At 40.0% G+C, this 19,736-nt stretch overlaps 1 protein-coding gene across 1 annotated transcript in view; it reads right to left on the bottom strand.

The window, feature by feature from the left end:
• The window catches only part of CUBN (cubilin), a 143,290-nt gene that overhangs the window by 114,362 nt on the left and 9,192 nt on the right, over nucleotides 1–19,736 (bottom strand). The window contains exons 9-22 of the mRNA XM_050971446.1: nucleotides 18,912–19,043; nucleotides 17,632–17,727; nucleotides 16,572–16,693; nucleotides 14,263–14,449; nucleotides 12,531–12,649; nucleotides 10,865–11,096; nucleotides 9,461–9,642; nucleotides 8,487–8,649; nucleotides 8,097–8,287; nucleotides 3,975–4,131; nucleotides 3,034–3,212; nucleotides 2,403–2,565; nucleotides 1,944–2,160; nucleotides 805–935 (exon numbers count right to left, since the gene is read on the bottom strand). Coding sequence (XP_050827403.1) covers nucleotides 805–935; nucleotides 1,944–2,160; nucleotides 2,403–2,565; nucleotides 3,034–3,212; nucleotides 3,975–4,131; nucleotides 8,097–8,287; nucleotides 8,487–8,649; nucleotides 9,461–9,642; nucleotides 10,865–11,096; nucleotides 12,531–12,649; nucleotides 14,263–14,449; nucleotides 16,572–16,693; nucleotides 17,632–17,727; nucleotides 18,912–19,043 — 2,271 coding nt within the window. The remainder of the gene's footprint in view (nucleotides 1–804; nucleotides 936–1,943; nucleotides 2,161–2,402; nucleotides 2,566–3,033; nucleotides 3,213–3,974; nucleotides 4,132–8,096; nucleotides 8,288–8,486; nucleotides 8,650–9,460; nucleotides 9,643–10,864; nucleotides 11,097–12,530; nucleotides 12,650–14,262; nucleotides 14,450–16,571; nucleotides 16,694–17,631; nucleotides 17,728–18,911; nucleotides 19,044–19,736) is intronic.

The raw sequence follows: 19,736 nt of genomic DNA, 5'->3' as shown, positions 1-19,736 counted from the left end.
CTTCTGTGGTTTAGTTCTGCCAGGCAGACCCTGTCCCTCTACCTTCCATAGCATTAAGTGCCATGTGCAGTCATTTCCTGAACACATCCAGGGATGGTGACTCCACCACCTCCCTGGCCAGTCCATTCCAATGTTTAACCCCCCTTCCTGTGAAAAAATTCCTCCTAATGTCCAAAAGAGAAGAGAATGGAGAGAATTCTTCCTTTACCTCACTTACATCAGTGAGGTAAAGGAGGCCCTTTAGAAAATACTCAAAGAAGGGATTTAATGCATGACAGGAGCCTTGAACTCTGGTGGAGACAGAAATGTTGCACTCTGTTGTAATGAAAAAAATCTCTTGTGCTTTCAGGTTATTTTGCTGCTTTATCAAATTTCATCCTAATTGACCTTTCCCTACCCACCATCAATATTGAACCTTACAGAGATTAAATTAATTTTTTATGGCACCCAGGAGTCTCCCATTCAAGTGAGCTGTCCATGATCACTAAGTTTCCTAGATCACCCATACTCAGTTCAGAGAAAATTCAGAAAAAATACTTTTCCTAAATAATTCATGCAGTTCTGCCATGTCAGCTCTCACTGACTTTTTAAAGAAAGCAACAATGCTCCTTACAGAAATTGCTTTCCGCTTTCCTAGGGAGTAAAAAAAGCTTCTGAATAAAGCAGGATGAATAAGAAGGAGTAGATGAGGCACCAGGAAGTCTTCTGGCAACAGAGAAAATAATGTTTCTGTTTCTTGTAGTAGTTATTTACAGTGACAGCTGAAAACATTTAATTTGCATAATGAACAGACTGACATATTACCTTTGGATGCATCCAGGGAGATATAATTAGCTGAGAAGCCTTCAGATGCAATGCTGTGATCCGTCACAAAGGACAATGTCATGATATTGCCTCCACTAGTGAGAGATGGTGGAACTGATCTTCCACAGTATCTGCAGCAAAGAGATACCCAAAATGAATGGCAGTACTTCTCAAAGCATCTGCATCACAGGAAGAGAATTCAGCTTTTCTGTGAAGTTTGAATAGCTGCACATACACAATTCTCTCCTTTGGATGATACAGATCCCAGGCATACACCCTGTTTCTGGGACTAAATAGCACACTACGTGTAAAAATGTACAAATCTGAAGTGTGGCAAAATCAGAGAAGAAACTCTGACTTACATCAAATTGTCAAATTCTTATTGAATTTATACTGTGCTGTACCTACAAAATACTCTGTTCTTTTGTAGGAGTCAGAGTGGCTGGCCAAACACTAAGATTGCACAATGTTCTTCATTATGAGAGTCATTTACTCCTTATTTTCCAGATACTGCCATGTCAGCCAACTCTTTTACAGTCTATAGCTGCAGCTGGATACTGTTCCCAAGTAATTCAAATGTTCTTGAATTCTAGGGCAGCAAGAAAACCTTGTGTATACACCAATTGGAGAAGTGAAATAAAAGAAAATATTCTTCCCTAAGATAAAATCATGTATCAGAAGCAAATGAAAACTAAATCACATAAAATGCAGGTTGTGGTCTAGTTTTTCCAGATATCCAAATGTACAGCCTTTTAACTAATTTTCTTTCTCTTCTGCAAGTCTTTAAAATCCTGTCTTTTCTGGGCAAAGATATATAAATGCTTTTCAATTTATTTTCCATGAATCAATATGTTAATGGAGCGGGACAAAGCTAGCTATTGAAACCTGTCCTTAAAAGAGCTATCCTTTAGACACAACTTTGTTTCTCCCAACATATTATTTATTAAATGTGCTTCTTATTCCATGGTCAAGTGGCAAGTTGCCTTTGCTACCCTAGCAGAGAAATTGCTGCTATTGTTTCTGTGATGAAAAGAAAATAACCTATACACAAATTTAAGGCAGCAAATTGAATGTCATGACCTTCAGAGCAGTGCTCACTCCACAGTAACACAGGTCTCAAGGCTAATGGACATATTTACCTTCCCAAATTTTGCACAGTGCTGTTGTCATATATTTCAAGATAATCCTTTCTGCAGCTATAATCAAATGCCAAGTTAAATGAAGTGAATGTCAGGCGGATAAAGTAGCCGGGTTGAACGTTGATGGTCCAGGTACAGTTAATCCCATGTGGGTACACATCTGGATAACCAGGACTTGTAATGGTTCCTGATGGTCCAGTGAGAGTCTCTCCACATACTGCAGAGATTAAAAATATCAGGTTAAAGGATATGTTTATAAAAGACCAGTTAGACACTTATAAAATTGGTTGCTTTTCTTTCTGAAATTTCATAGTATTTCTTTCTTTATGAATACTATATGGTAACTGATTCAGAATTTATCTCCCATCACACAAAACTTAATTGACAGTTGTTTTCAGTTTGTGGGAAAATTTGGCAACTCTCAACAGTCTACACAGAGAACAACAAAACAATCCTTACCTGTGTCTAATGGCCAGTACTGAGCTCTGAAGCCAAGGTTGGTAAGTGAGGACGCTCTGAATTTGATGTAGAGATTGTTCCGTGTGGATTGCACTCTAGAGGGTACAGCTGTACCACAGTATTTCTCCAAAAGAGGAGAGTCTCCATTGTTGCCATCTCTGACCTGAAGAACAGCGTATTCTAAATATCCTATTGAATTTTTTTATTACAGTCAAGTATTAACCATAAAGTGATTCATAAGGACTATATAGAAGAAATCCTTAGGAAGTCAACCCTACCTTTTCTTCATGTGGTTTCTGCTACAGGCACATAAAATAAAACCTTATGACTGTCACAGCAGAAGAGAAAAGATGAGGTCTTACACCCTCAGCAGTGAATGGCACAAAAACCTTCCAAACCAGGCCTATCTGTTTAAAGAAACCTGATGCTTGTCTTTGATTATCAAAACAGTCATAACATCTTTGGAAAACCAAGAAAAGCTTTGGGATCCCATTATGAACCTGGAAAAGCTTTTGTGACTGCTGGAAGGAGTGCTCACCTGTCAAGAACTTCCACTGAGGTGGAGATGAGCATTAGAAGGAACTTGCAGGTAGGTATCTACTATTCCTAGTGCACGTGCATGGCTCCTTACCTCGATGTAGTCCGAATCACAAGTGGTTGTATTTCGAATGTCAAAGTCAGTGAAGTTAAGAATCACTGCTTGGGTAGCTGGCTGGGAGATAATCCACTCACAGGTCTTTGGGTGAGGGGACATCCTGGGGTAATAAGGTGAATGGATTGTGCCTGCTCCAGACAGGAAACCTCCACAGGCTGCCAAGAGACACCAAGAATCAGTACTTGTGATGAATGATTTCAGGGAAGGTATCGTAATGATGATGTATGATATGCATCAAGTAACACTGTGAAATTAGAAGAAAACCAACCCTAAACTATCTTATTACAGCAGCTACTACAGATCCCACAAGTGAACATATTTAAAAAAAAAAAAATTACCATATTTATAGCATAAACATGCTTGTACAAAAGGCCAAATTGTGCCCATGAAAACTAGTGGGTTTGACTCATTTGTTTCACAGACACAGGCTTGTTGGTGGTTAAGAACTTAAAGACAGGCAAAATGATAAAAACTTTAGGCAGAATTAAAGCTATAACATCTTTGGTATATCAGCATCAAGTGATAAATCATTAGTACCATATCACAGACTCATTAATATCATATCACAGAATATTCTGTGTTGGAAGGGACCTACAAGGATTATCCAGTCCAACTCTTAAATGAATGGCCTATATGAAGATCAGACCCACAACCTTGCTGGTTTAGCACCATGCTCTAACTATCTGAGGTAATCTCAAGGTCAGGAGCAACAAAGGGCCTGTTTCCAAGCATGCTAGGAGTGCCTACAGCAAACCTACTGCAGACATCTTTTTAAATAAATAAATTGACTCTGTTCTGTTCTTTCCTTTCTTTTGAAGTTTGTGTTTAACCTATTATATGAATACTATATCATGGAAATGACTGAAAGTGTCCAAATTACAGGTAAGTTCACTGTGCAAGTGACCAGTTCCACTTACCAACTTGATAAATAGCCCTGAAGCTAGTTCTCTGCACAGAAGCATCAGACTTGAATTTGATCCAGAGAGCATTGCTGGTAGAAGTGATTGCAGACATGAGTGTATTATGACAGATTCTTCTAATGAGAGGAGACATCTCACTGTCACCATCTCGAACCTAGTCATCGAAAAGAGGAAAGTGTTAGATCATAAAAGTGCTGGGATCTGACATCCAGATAAAACTGTAACCTCCCAAGAGCTGCCACATAACAAAAGGAGTAGCTGTTCTACATATTTATGAGAGAGGCACAGAGCCATCACTGTAACTGGCGCAAGTACAGGACTTATGGGAGCTCAAAGGAACAATCAGATGATGAGCACAGAAGACACAAACACATGCTGCTGTCACAGGACATTAGGATTAAATGATCTTCTCCATGAACCACAGTTTTATCACTATTTGGGCCTATGTTTCCAAAAATGATACCTTTAGGATGAAAGAGGCAGATAGGGTGCTCACCAGTGATAGCTGTGAAATTTTTGCCAGCATTAAAATCTGCTGGGGAAAGAAAATGGTATATTTTATTTTCTTGCTCTGGTCATTAAGTTTATAGTGATTTTTGTAAGGCACTTCTCCAGAACAAGCATCTGCATCCATACATTGATGCAGGCAGACAGCTCACTAACAGGAGATGCAATTCCAAGTCCCTAAAGCAGTAAAGAGGCACACTGACATCTTTTCACTCTTTTAGCTGAAGGGTTCAATGCATGATAATAGCAATGAGGCTACATCAGGGAATCCAGCTTTTACCTTCTGCCCTGCCTTTCTACTGACCTCAATCAATTTGTTAATCAAAGGAGAAATGTATGTTACATATTTTCATTAAAGTTGATTATAAATCCTGATTATCAAGGGGAGTTGATGGGAAAGACTTATTTGTACCTCAAGACATCAAACCCTGAATCCATATTCCATGAGTAAGAGTAGCTACATGCAGGGATCCAGGCAGAGCCCTGGCATATCTCTGAGGTGCCCATCTCATTTCAAGTGGGTAACAACTACCAGAGGTCCAAAAAATGGGTCCTCTGCTCTCTGCCCAAGCAAAAAAAATGCCATTTTTGTCCCAAAGATTCTCCCAAAAACAAAACGCCTTTTTTTCTGCTATAAAAGTCCTGGTAGTTCATGTAGATGGAACTGCTTTTAAATACATCTACATGCTGTCAAAGCCAAAAAATCATTCCAGTGAGTTCACTGGCAAACCAGGGACATCCAGCTTTCAGGTCCCCTCCAATCACCAATTCTTTCTGCCTCAGCTGTATTCATCCATGGGCTGGGAGAGAAGGTAAAAGGAACCCTCGTGAGTGCCCTGGTGAATAGGCAGTGGCTGCCATGCTTGCCCAGCTTTGCCTTCTCAAGCTGGTGAGATAGCTTTCTGACTAACAGATATTTCCAATTTCCCTGGAATTTGAGTTTAAGGTGACAGAATTAGTCTGGATTCACGGCAGAGCAGCTGACATCAGAATCTGTGCCAAAATATGTAGGAAATCTTTGGAAAGCAGTGAAAACTTCCAGCATGGTAATTCACAGGAGGTCACATGGTTTTCTTGAGCTGATTCTCCTTACATTTTTTGTTTATATAGTCTAGTGAGTAGTGATAAAAATAACAGGTTCTCTAAACCATCTATGTGAGTAATGTCTCCTCTTGCCAGGTAGAAGGACAGCATGTCAAAGAGACTGCCTTGGCTAGCATCTTACCTCTGCATCATCATGTCACTGCCTTTCTCAAATAAGTTTTATTGCCTCTATTTTCTTATTGCAGATGGATTCCTTAGTAAGAAACTAAACATCCCTCCCTGAGCAAGTGCTGTGAGCTGTGTCTGGTCCCTGTGCAAAGTCTACAGATTTCCCAATTTAGCCAGGGGATGGAATATCTGCACCTTTCCAAAGTGACAAAAGAGTTGTTGGAGAGTGACTTTTAAAGTAACTTAAACACCCAAAAGTTATCTCCCTAGATGAACCAGTGGGAGAGTATTTTACAAAACCACATGTGAAAAAATCAGGTCTTAATAACAGAGCACAGTACTTTGGTTTTACTGACTGTCCCAGCCAGAAAACGTCAGTCTGATTTCTCTGCTGTGGGCTGAGCCACAGAGCGAGAGGGCAGGAAGAAGAGGAGGGCAGGAGCACATGGAAACTGAAGGGCTTGTGACTGATCAGCAAACAGTGAGGTAAATGCCTTGCTGAACTAATACAGACCGATGGTGTTCAACAGAAATGGTTTTGTTTCTGTGGCTGTTGCGAATTTAGCTGCTGTTTTGCCAGCAATTAGGCAAGAGGAGTAGCAGGCCAAACAAACAAGAGCTGTCTGTTTTCATTAAACACACTTCCCCTCTCATTTCAGAAACTAATTACGCTTCATTCCAACCTAGGTCTTTGAATTACAGGAGGAGAGAAGGGAACGATGACAACACAATAACATCTTTTAAAAATAGACCAACAGCACAGAGCTCACGGGGGCCTGTTCCTCACTGGTCAAGAAGAGATTAAATACAAGACCCAACCTGTGCTGCCCCTGAGCTGCATGGCTGGCAGTGCTGGACCCTGCTCCGGGGCTGCAGCCATGGCTCCCACCTGCTGCAGCTCCACGGCACCTTCGCAAACCAGCCTCAGACTGTGCCCAGCTTGTTTTCCTTCTGTGTAGCTCTGCACAGCACAGACACAGTTCTATAGAGGCAGCAGTGACCAGCAGCCATCCCAGTGGCTGAGGTGCTTGCACAGAGAAACACAGGCTGGGTCCGACAGCAGAGGCCTTGAGACATGGCGAGTCGGGGCACGACGCAGACAGCAGGGATGCCGTGACAGGAGAAGGGGCAAAGACCATCGACATTGAGAGCTTGTCAGGCTCTGAGAGCACCACCAGGACTCCCTGGGGCCAGCCTTGCCTCCACCAGGGCCCTGCTGCTGCCCAGGAGCCATGCCAGCCCCACAGGACTGCCAGCCCCTGCCCCAGCAAACCCGCAGCCCGGTCAGTCTCTGTGCCCCCACAGCGCTGCCCTGCCTGGCCAGGGGCTCTGCTGAGCCAAGTTCCCCCGTGGGGCTCACACCCTGGCCTGCCTCTGCCCCATCCTGTCCCTGCCAGCCCAGCAGGTGCCCGTGGCCCAGAGCTGCCCTGCTCCCCGGCCAGGGCGCTGGGACAGGCGCTGCCCCATCCTGCCCCAGACCTCAGCCACAGCCAGCTCCAGGGGTGCAGACCAGCAGCTGGACACAACTGGGCTTAGGGATAACAAAGAAAATGAAAACGTGGTATCTCGTGCACTTAAAAGGCACCCTACAGCTGTAAATTTGTGTGTAACACAACATTGCAAACCAATGAAGAGAGAGCTAGGAGGAAAAGAAAAAAGTCACCTCAAGTGGATCACACTAAGTACTGACATTAGTATTGCATTATTATTACATTTTCCATATAAAAACATTCCAACTGTACCATTTTGTTGTCTTTGACAGTTAGATTTAGACTAAGAGCAATTCTTGAATTAGACTTGTAAGATTTCAGTTATGCCAACAATAAACCTCCTTTACATATATATATATATAGAATCATTAAGGTTGAAAAGGACCTCTAAATCTTAGGGTCCAACTGCAAACTGAACTTGGCCAAGCCCATCACTAAATCATGTCCCTAAGTGCCACTTCTACACATCTTTTAAATACCTCCACAAATGGTAATTCAACCCCTTCCCTGGGAATGTGTGTATAAATATTTATATGGTGTGTTTCCTTTTAGTGTCAGCTCAAAATCTTCCATGTAACACTTTGACTCCAGAAAATGTTGCACAGCAGCTGTGGCATTAAGTTTTTTTTTTCTTGGAGTTGACATTCATTTACCAAGTGTTCAACTTAATAATGTACAGACTATTAAGAATTAATGTTCAGTTAGACAGATTTGCTCATTCTCTTATCTTTGCTTCATCCAAATGCACCATCCTGCTCTTTCAGCCCCTGTGACTTTTGGACCCTGTGAATTCATAATCTTAGTTGTTTGATTAACACCTGTTTATGCAGTGGCCCTTGGGACAGAAGTTATACATGCTCTTGTACACACATGCAATCAAACCTTCATATCAACTGATTAAGAGAATCACCTCTATATAATTTGCTGAACAATCACTATGACTCTCCAGCTCCATATGGGTGAAGTTGAGGAATATTTTTTCATCCTCTGGCTGTCGGATAATGTAAACACATTGCCGGTTGTTGATATAAGGGTTAGGCCAGAAAGGAGATGTGATGACCCCTTCACTCTCTGTGAAATTTCCTCCACAACTTGGATCTGCTATATTAGGGGGAAAAAAAAATTAAGAGAGACATTCATAAGTACAGTAACTCCTTTTGAGGCAGCCTCTGTACAATGTCTGCAAATCAAAAAGCATTGCTGTATTATTAAAGAGCAAGTGTTAATTACATCTATTCATGTGTTATCTCTACCTCGAGAATGTCACAGACCGGCCTTTAATCCTAAGTATTTTACTTACCAGGAGATGTTGTATACACAATATGGAAGCCTTTATCAGTGACTGAGTCATCAGAGTGAAAGTGAATAAGTGCATATGGACCAGTGGTTTGGAGTGGGGGTGGAGATCCAGTGCTACAGTATTTACCAAGGACAGGGTCTTCTGGAAGGAGACCATCTCGAATCTAGACAGAATGACAGATCAACATTTGGATTATCATATGTGTGCCAGGATTATCATATGTGTGCCAGTTGTGAACAGTACCAACACTCCTTAAGTTATCTCTGAGGCCCCAGAGGTATTATGGATGCTGGTGGAGGGAAAGATCATAGGAAATTTCCTCCAAACACAGAGGAACCAAGAAACAGATCCACCAGCATAGCTGTGATGCTGCTGCCAGGAGTTATCAAGGGTTTTGTGAAAGGAAAAGAAATCAGGAGGTCTACTGTTGAACTGCTTTCTTGAAATCCTGCTCCGCATTGCACACAACATGCTATTCCAAACTTCTCATTTCCATGAAAAGGTATTGCTGAATTCTGTAACCATTAGGTCACACTCGACAAAAAGCCCTAAGCTCATACATCAAGTTGTGGGTGGCTGTGTGAGCTAGGATATGAATCTATTACTCTTAGATCCCTTTCCTGTATAGTTTCCCATAGGCTCATGAATTCTCTGTGGGTTGACATTTGACAAGGAGTTTGGAGACTGAACTTTGCACGAAAGTGAAAGCTACCCATCAAGTATTTGGCCTGAATCCCATCCTTTTTGTCACAGGACTTCCACTGACATCAGTGAAACAGGTTCTCATCCCTCTTCTGTTCTATTGTCTCTGATTTGTGCATGGATGGCAGGAATATGTAAATAAAAAAAAAAACATTTTAACCCAGGATTAAATTTTTAAACAGTCCCCTTCTGTACATAAAAAAGTTTTGAAATATCTTGTTTTGCAATAACATATCCACAAAATGTTGACATAATTCACAATCACACTTTACCTCTAAATAGTCATAATTGCAGTTGTCATGGTGTTCCAGGCTCAGTGTGCCAAAAGCAAATGTGATGAGGAGGCCAGGAGTGGTTGAGATGGTCCAGAAACAATTTCTGTTTACAGGATAGTTACCAGGATATCCTGGAGAGCTTATCGAGCCGTAAGTACCTGTCAGCTCACCACCACATTCTAAGAGAAAGAGACACAGAACAGCAGAGTATTTGTCACCACATGTCAGGTCAGAAGTTGAACTGTCCTGTAGTGTCAAAACTACCTACCACTTTGGGATCAGAATAAATTAAAAAACAAAGACCAAACCAAACAAACCAGCAAGTTTCTTCTTGCTTTAAATTTCACAGTTAATTCTGCAATTTTAAAAGGAGAATTCCAAATATTTCCTGATTTGCACAGTAAAAAAAAGATTCTTGATGTTTGTCATGATGTATGTCATGTTATCTTAAGTCATGATGAACATGCCTTAAGAAGAATAATCAGAAGCACTGTGTTTGGATTGGATTTACAAAATTAATCTGAATTTCTGTACTTTGTAAATAGTCTCCATTTTTTATCCTATCACAAGACTAGTTCCATTAAAAAGAAAAAAAAAAGAGAATAGTTAGCTTAATCTCATCTATACTGCTCTTTGCTTTTTTTTTGTTAGTGCTAATTTTTTCCTCCAAAATATCTGCTTTCAGTTTTCAGTACTCAAAGTATTAATTCAGTATTTGTCAATTAGTAATTATCCATCTAATAATGACAATTGAAAGAAAAAAACCCACCAAAAATCATATTAAAAGCATTTCAAGAAATGTTTCTAGGAATAAGGAAATGGCATTTTTTACTCTATGGTTCATTCAAGACACAACCCAATGCACTATTTTGTTTCTAGATAATGAACAGAACACTGAAGTGACCTTAATGTTATGTGAGATGATTTGAAATTTATCTCTGGGAATGCACTGCCAGACCATCTGGAACAACCACCCAATTACCATTATCAAGAATTCAGGCAGAAATGTACAACAAATCACACCAAAAACCTCCCACATTCTTTAAAATCCAGTTCCCTATAATCTGTCATGTTTGGAACATTTAAGTTGTTGTAAATTGTCAATGGCAAAATAAACCATTACTTGCTTGCTCAAAGTACCAGATATTTCTGTGACAAAAGAGAACTGACTAAATGAATGTTATCCCCAGAAAGAGATGCTCTTTGGGGGATTCCTCACAGGAGGTGTAAAGCAGCCTTAAAAAAGAGCAGAAAGCTATCCATGCAGAGGCCTAGAATGAGAGTTTGAAAGTATCTTCAAGTGATATATATTTCAGCCCCACTCACTTGAAAAATCCTTTCCTTCTGTTCCTAATGTTTCCTAATCAAAGGAAATAAGTAATTTGCAATTGATCAACTCACCAGGATCCTGAGATTCCCAATGAACAGTAAAACCTCCAGTAATGGTGTGGTTTGAGTATAACCAAAAATACAGAGAGTTGTGGGAACTGAGAAGCTCTGTAGGACCTGGGAAGCCACAGTATTTTCCAAGAATGTGCATTGATGCTGAAGGACCATCATGGATTTGAAGGAATTCAGAGTTACACTGATTACTTGTCTCCAGTTGGAAGAATGGGAAAGTAACATGCAGAATCTAATAGAAGAGAGAAAACAAAATGTCTCTTTTCTCCCTTGCTGAGACACTACCTATGCAGAAACTTATAGAGCAGATATGTGTGTTCATGCAACTGTGAGAATCTATGAGCTTTTATGTCATTTCCTGAAATGTTCCAGGGCAGAAAAGAATATCAAAGAATCTTAAGGGTCAAAAGGTAAGAGAGAAGATAGACAGATAGAAATTTAGTCAGTGAAGTTTTCTGGAAAGAGCATTATTTCTATAAACTAATAATTAAGATAATTTGCCTGTATTTGTTAAATGTGCAAAATATCTATATGTGCAAATTTCAAGCCATGTGGAAAGCTTGAAATGCAACATAAAATACCTTATTCCAGGTTTCCCTAGGCAGTTTTTTTCATTAGATAATTAGTATTTTTCATTCTTGCTATGGTTGAAAGTGTCGTAATGAGAGTTAAAAGGTTCAATGATCTTGTTTTGCACAAATAAAATCAGTGTCTCTAAAGCCCATTCTGGATACTTAGTGACATGCACAGCTTTAAGTTTTTTCAGATCTTTCACTGGTGGGCTGTAATTTGCTCTACTGAAGACAGTAGTGGCTCCCCAGCTTTGGGATGAGCACATGTCACATATATAGATATATAATGCTGTATAAACCACTGTTAAACACTGGCTTATAAAATGACTTAATTCATTCCACAGAATGTCAAAAATACATCAAATATTTAGATCCCAAGTAGGAAATTTAATGTTAAATTATGGAGTAGCATATTTTGTAGTTGTTATTTATAATACAAGTGAAATTGTTAGTTGCAGATGAGAATCAGAATATACATTTTTGTGCAACAGTTAAAAATCAATCCTTAAAAAAAAATCAGATGCTGTTATTACACAAAGGTATTGACAATATGAATTAAGCATTCTACATTTCTGTACTCAGATATCAGAAACATGAAATTGTTTTGGGGTCACAGAATCACAGAATAGTCTGAGCTGGAAGGGACCCAGAAGGATCATCGAGTCAAACTCATAAGTGAGGAGTTGGCCCATGTGGGGATCAAAGCCACAGCCTTGGTGCTGTCAGCACCATGACTGACCAACTCACTCAGCTCAGGAATCACCTGTGGAGCCCAGCAGAGCAGAGCTTTTCTCAGGCATCCATTCACAGATCACATTCAAATCAATGTAGAACATTGTACCTGGAGGATGTTAATAAACTATAACTCTCAGCTGCTTAGGAAAAGCTTGGAAAATCTAACCCAAGCAAGTCCTTAGGCTAAGGAGCCTGTGGGCTTGTAAGGATCCAAAGTTTATTATTTTGAAAAACTATTTATTCTGAGGGGACTAGATCACAGCATAGGAACACATGTAGCATGAAGATAGTCATGTTTGCTCTGATAAGCTGAGGGGTCCTACAGACTGAGGGTTTCTCTAACCTGAACTCTACTTTACCTTGTTGGGAGTAGTTTGAATAACCCAAGCACAGCTGACCCCACTGCTGTACCACTCGCTGTTTGGATTGTTAGGGTAACTGAAAGTCCCCTTTGAGTCTGAGAGGTATCCTCCACAAACTGCAAAAAGAGAGAAAATTAAACAGATTTTGTGCTATAACTCTACAGACTAAAACAAAACCTGGCTTTTTTTTTTTTTTAAACAATGTTGAAACATACTTTTATAACAGGATTTTTAGGACTTCCTCTCAAGTGGAATGACATCTCAGAAAAGCACAAACTCCCCAAAAAAGAATTCCCTCCAGACTGAATCTCTAGATTTGTCCCCTTCAATGAAATAGCATTTTGCATTTTGAAGTTTACATGATATAAAATTGTCTTTCAGAAGTGGTACATCATAAAAGTTATCCTCAGGAGGTTTTATTGTTCCATTTATTCTTTTTCCTTAGATTTCTGGGCCTGATAATCCCTCTCATGATACACCATGGTCTCTTCTCTCACTGAACCATTCAATGCATGGGAACTGAGAACCCCAAAGAGCTACAGAAAAATATGTCTGTAAAGCAGCCAAAATGCAATAGACATATAGCTACAGTATGCACTAAGCACCTGTAGTTCAACATTGAACTGATTCTAAAGAAATAGCCAATTCTCACCAAACTGTTTCGTTTCAAGAAGTGGTAAAAAGAATATAATTTTATTTGAAATGTCTGTCTAAAAAACCTCACCTTTTTTCAACCTGATTAAAAATGATCATGAAAGAAAATACATTATTTTTTTCCTTGATTAAAAACTAAAAGAAGAGGTAGTACAGTGTGATTTCTTACTGAATAAAAATCTGGGTTTCTATCCCTTTATTATGAATGGCTAAAAATAAATTTTTCCCCCTGTGGACTTTATAATAAAATATTAATAATTAATCATAATAAAACATTACTAGTTAGATACTTCAGGAAAATAAAAAAAAAAGCCTAAAGTAGTTCTAAAAGAGAGTGGATTTCACAGGGGATTAGTGGGAGTCTTACAAACTGTATTACATTAAAATGTAATTTGCTTTCTTCTTAGCAATATACAGTAAAAATGAGCCACTGTTGTCACACAGACACTGGACTCACTGGAATGCTATCCTGACCTTGTTTAATTAAAATTAATGGCAAAAAAAGTTCTCAAACAAACAGAAGAAAATATATTAGGAGGAAAAGGGAAAACCTTGCAGCCAGTATAAAACTGAGATTCCCCCATTTCCATGCCTAACTTTTATTTCATTATATTTCTGTTTGAAAACCTTTTCTGGCTTTTCCTCTTGACTAAGAATGTCAGGACCTTTCAGCTTCATAACAGATGAAATAATGTGCGCAAAAGAGAAATATCAATATATTCTTTTGTTCTCCTTATACTGGATCCTCTTTCCCAACCAGCTTTCCAGACAACTTTCTCGGGAACAGAGATCTGATTTTAGGATATCTGGCATCTAGCCAAGGCCAGTGGGCCTGCAGATCAACTTCATTGTTGCGTTCCTACTGCTGAACAACGCAGCTGTAAACAAAGCTCATGGAAAACTCTGACTCGGAGGGAATTTGGGTTGGGACCTCCAATCCACCAAACACAGGGCTGTTTTTCACATCATAACTCAGTTCTTATTCACACATTAATGCCATGCAGCAAGCACCTACTTGCTGAAGCCTGCTGTCCCATTTCCCAGGGGGAAGGAGGGGGAGAGGTTCTGGCTGTACCTTGCTGGGCAGTCTGGCACTGCGGTCCTGTCCAGGCGCTGGTGCACTCGCAGGAGTAGCCATTGACCCCATCCGTGCAGGTGCCCCCATTCTGACACGGGTTGCTGATACATTCATCAATGTTCTCTGTACAGTTAGGGCCTGTCCAGCCTGCGTGGCACAGGCAGAAATAGCCAGAGATCGTTGCCTACAGATATAAAGAAATCAAATAAACTATGAGCATGAATACCTAAAGAAACAATGGTGTCGGCAGAAAGAGTGATATTTACGCTCATTTTATGAGGAAATATTGGAGTAAAGAAATAAAACCTTGATGGTCACTGGTGAATACCAAAATAAACATAAAGCCTAATTAGATTCCGTATCTCTCTGGGTTTTTCTATTAAGTTATTTCTTAGCAGGGCTCTTTCAAATCACTTTCTTAAAGATCAAAATCTGTACCCTTTTAGCCATTCAGAAAACTTTTGATCATGCTAGAATCAAGTCAATCACTTTACCTAAACCTTATAAATAGCAAGGCAAGACAATTGGTTTATGAGTAAGTCATTCCACTCAAGACCTTTCTCCAGGAAGTCTTTGCTGCAGTTATGTGGGCTGTTTACTTTCATTTTCATCCTGAGGATTGTTAAAGGGGAAAAATTTCATCACCTTTTCAGCTTTATTCCTTATTCTGTATGTTTCTTTTCTATTTTCATTGCACAACCTGTACTACTTCTCCATAAAATCAAGTCTTTCCATATCTGTAACTGTTTTAATTTCATATGTTCTCTGACCTTTTATCTCTTGTTTTATAGGCACAATCTTTAAAGGTAAAACAGAACATGGTCCCAGGTACCAGCTACAATCCCATCTTTAATGGCATACAATCAGTGTATTGCATTCTCTATTTGCTTTTCTGTTATCTATTCATGTCTTCTGTGTCCCAAAGAGATTTTGAGTATGATGGAAGAGGTTTTTGATGTGTATTAAGGGCTCTGAACGTTATTTTAGAAGGTGTCTCCTGATCTGCATTGCCTTAATTGAAATTTTATTTCCTCAGTCATGATACTGGCCAAATATAGTTCTGCTGTTTCTCTATTTTATTAGATGCTTCTGTAGTCACATTACTTAAATATCTGTATTATTATCTTCAGGTACTAGTTTGTAGCTATGATTGCCCACTGTTGTATGTTAGAATATATTTAGGGGAAGATGTGATACCTTTTACTAGATTGACTAAAATGAACTAAATAGTCAGAAAAAGTAGATAAGCTCTGGGCAAAATAGGCCCTATAAATATCTTTAAATATGAGTGAAGACAGTGTTCAGTAGATACCTACAGAATAGAGAGCAAGGAATGCTGGTAAAGAGTGGAGTGTGAGAGGGCTGTCACATTTCACACAGAAAATTGAAAAAGCAAGAGGTAATACACCACAGAACCATAGAAACATTTAGTTTGGAAAAAACCCTTAAGATCATCAAGTCCAACTGTTAACCTAACACTGCCAAATCCATATCTTATGTCTCATTTTCCTTGTGCCTCCAGGGATAACCAAAATGAGGACATCTGCAGCTTAATGGGGATAAATGGGAAAAAAACTCTACTGGAGTAAAAGAATTAGCATTTGTGAATATTTCAGCAAAATCACCATTGTAAATATCCTCTACAACAAAATCCCCAGGTCTGCAGCATGGGCTTTCCAGGGCACAGCACACCTCACTCAGGAAGCCAAAAAAGCCTCCATGGGGTCCATGAGGATAAACTAAATGTTCACTGTGCAGAGATGAATCATACCACCATCGTTTGGTCCAAAGACTGGTACCACATGCAACCATTCCCTAAAACCCTTCCACATTCCTATAAACAGCCTGAGATTCCAGGTGTGCTCTCACAAGATCAGACTAGGAACTCATACCTAACTCTGCTGGATATTAACAGTCTGAAGGGCAGCAGAGGTACTGGTTCCTTTATCATGGCTAATTCCTCCATGATCCAGGGTGGTAAATTACTTTCTTGTGCCACCAAGAACAGCTCTCTCCCATCAGCACGAGCATTCCATTGGCTAGCATGGGCTACCATCACAATTTCTCAGGCCATTAGTGCCAAGGTTGCTACCTTGGCTTCACACACAAAGCAATGCCTTGTGGGTCCTGAAACCCACTTTGCTTTCCTCAGGTATATCCTTAGACCTTCAGTCCCCACTGACTTTGGCTCATTCCCAGTAGCATGTCTGCCCTCAGCCCCCAGTCCCAGCAAGGCTCCCTGGCTGGTTACAACCACACAGTGCTGTCACTACGTGTCAGGAGCCCAGCAGGAGCCCAGCACTTACCAAGCACTGCCCATTGGCACAAGGGTTTTGCAGCTGGCAGATACCACTGAGAGCAGAGCACCCGTTCGGCCCATATCCACTTCCAGTGAACCCAGACGTGCAGGAACAAAATGCCATGGGCCCTTGGGAGATGAAACAAGACATAGAACATAATTCTGTTACAATGGCAATACCAATGTCTGTAAATGTCCTTGACCTTTTGAAGGAGAATCTTAATATAATTCTAACTTGATCTTTTCACACTTTTCCTGGTCAGTGCCCAGTTTCAGCACAGAAAGAGCCCCAGTGTTGTTTTTTGCTATGGGTGCCTGAGAGTCCAAGGTCATCTTCATGGGAAGTGGTGGGGTAGTCAAAGGGTATTTATGAGAAAGAGAATATTAAAAGAAGCTGTATAATTGGAAAACTGAATTATTACAGCGGGTTTTCTGAGGTCTTAGGATGAGAGAAGAGACGACAGCGTTGACTCCATGCATCAGAAGGCTTTGATTTATTACTATAGGATATATAAGATATAGAAACTATACTAAAAGAGTAAAGAGAAAGGTTTCACTACAAGGCTAAGCTAAGAATAGAAAAGAATGTGTAAACTGAAGTCTTCTCAGCCCGAGACGGGCCGAACAGGTGAATTGTGATAGGCTCTTAATTGGAAACAGTCTGACGGGGCCAATCACAGATTTTCCCGTGGCATTCCACAGCAGCAGATAAGAATTGTTTAGTTTGTTCTGAGGCTTCTCAGCTCCCAGGAAAGGAAAAATCCTAAGTAAAGGATTTTTCATAAAATATGTTGGCAACACTGAATCAAAGAGAAATGGTGAACATCTCCACAGTTTTAGCATAAAGTCTTCTTTTTGGTGGAGCCTAAATCATCTTCTGTCAGTGTTTGTGAAAAAATCTGCTGACTTTAGCTAACCTGCCAGTAAAATCCTTTGCATGAGGCAAAACTGACTGTGGCAAAGGGGCTGCAATCTAGATATGTTCTTATAAAGGTGATTTATCCTAACCAGGTCCTCCTTGAGATTCATGGTGATATTACCTTACAGTCTTTAAGAAAGCATCATACCTGGAGCTGAGGTACATGTAGCCAAAGGATGGCATCCTCCATTATTTATTGAGCAGATATCAACCTGGGTACAGGTTTGTCCATCTCCCTCATAACCTGTTCAGAGGTAAATCTCAGTTAGTCTGTAACAAACCATTTTCTTTGAGAATTGACAGTAAAACAATCAACTGGTGAGCAAAACACTAATTCATGGTGTAAAATCATAGTCTTCTGCAGTTAAAAAGAAAGAATTGAGATAGCTGCTGAAGTAAAACTTGGCATATTTATTTTGGCTCCTTCATTGCAGGGATGGATTCTGACTGTAAATAAATCCTTCCATAGTTGCAGATAAAAAAAAAGATATATTAAAAGATATATTAGTGTATGTCAAATACAGTTATAGAAGCCATAGAAGCCCATGTCTCTCAGCCACCATGTGTTGCCCTCCCTACACATCTGCACCCAGTCAGCCCTAACCACATCCAGACTTTTTCCTCCTGCACACCAGAGCAGCCCTTGGATCTCAAACACAACACCCAGATGTTCTCAGGATGTTCAGGAGGACAAAAGCCCTGCAGCACAACTCCTTCTGGCCAGAGCTGACATCACCAAAACTTGTCTGAGACCACACTTCCAGCATGGTGATATCCCGTCAGCACTCAGTAACTGGGAGGCTTCCTAACCTAAATAGCAATCAAAAAGTCAGTCAGAAAGACTTTTTCCTGCTATATTTCTAGTATTGATCCCCTACATTCCAGAAAGCATTTTAAATCATAAAGCATTAATTATAAAGACCTAAGTTGCAGCTTCCACTGCTTGAGCTGTACTGCAGTGGAAACACTGCCTCCTCAGACAGCATTCAGAGCGTGACAATTATCAAGGCTTTTTTTACTGCAGACAGTACAGTCTGTGATTTATGGCACACAGGATACTCCTTCAATTAATACAGACAATGAAATTACTACCATAATTATGCAATTCTTGCTTCTCATTAATGATCTTGTCAAGGAAGTACTTCACCAAATCAAGGCTATAACACTGAAAACAGCTACCCAGTACAAGATAAACCCATTTCAGAGGACCCTCTTTAGAGGCATCCTCTATACAATGTTCATTAATAGCTGGAGCAATTTGAATATACTTGGTCTCTGCATTCTGTATTGCAGTATTGTGTACGTGACATTTCTTTTAAACCAATTTTCAGCTTCTGAAATCTACACTAAAACATAAAAGGCTTGTATGTGTTGAATCTTCATCTTTTAAGGCCTTCCATAGTATTATCAGCAAGAAACCCATTTTACCTGGTGGACAGAGCCCACAGCGGAATGACCCAACTGTGTTGATGCATTGGACCATAGGTGCAGTTGAGCAGCCTCCATTATTACTTGCACATTCATCAATGTCTTGGCAAGTGTAGCCATTTCCTTGCCAGCCTAAAAAGCAACATAGAAAAGATATCAGAAAGAAAATGCCTGACCTTTTTGTTTCTTCTTTGACCAAGACTTTTCATAGAGTACAACTGAATTGCACTTCATCAGCACAAAAGTAGACCTGTCTCTCTCATAACTGATTAAAATTAATACTGGTCTGAAAATCTGCTGTTTCAAACACAGCAGGGTGGTGAGAGAGTGCAAGAATGTTTTATTTTAACCATATTCTGGCTATTTCAGATTCAAACACACTTTTACCTAAAGAGAGAGCAGTTCTAGTCAGGCGTATGTTCGTACCTTTTGCAGCAAAGCTTTAATGCAACTTCAGGTAAATACTTTAACAACTTCTCCTATAGACACCCAGCTCAGGAAGAGTATTGTCTGAGGGAACAATCAGATTTTTATATTGCCTTAGGGCAGGAAACATACAGATATGAAAGTACTGTAGATGTATTATGTGAAGGTGACAGGACACGATGGACACGAAGGTACCTATGGACATGAGACCTATTTAGATGCTCAGACCTATTTAGATGCTCAGATGATAAATTATGCATTAGACTCCACTGTCTGTGTTACCTATATAAAACACAACCTGCATTTACTCCCTAGGACAGAGAACAAAGAATTTAATGGAGGTATGCTCATCTGCATCCTGTGTCTGTGCTTATGATACACAGGCAGAAGTACCTCTGC

The sequence above is a fragment of the Serinus canaria genome, chromosome 2 (assembly GCF_022539315.1).
Source record: "Serinus canaria isolate serCan28SL12 chromosome 2, serCan2020, whole genome shotgun sequence".
NCBI classification, from domain to species: Eukaryota; Metazoa; Chordata; class Aves; order Passeriformes; family Fringillidae; genus Serinus; species Serinus canaria.
Note: the sequence above shows the minus strand (reverse complement) of the source record. Positions and strands in the feature narration are given on the sequence as shown.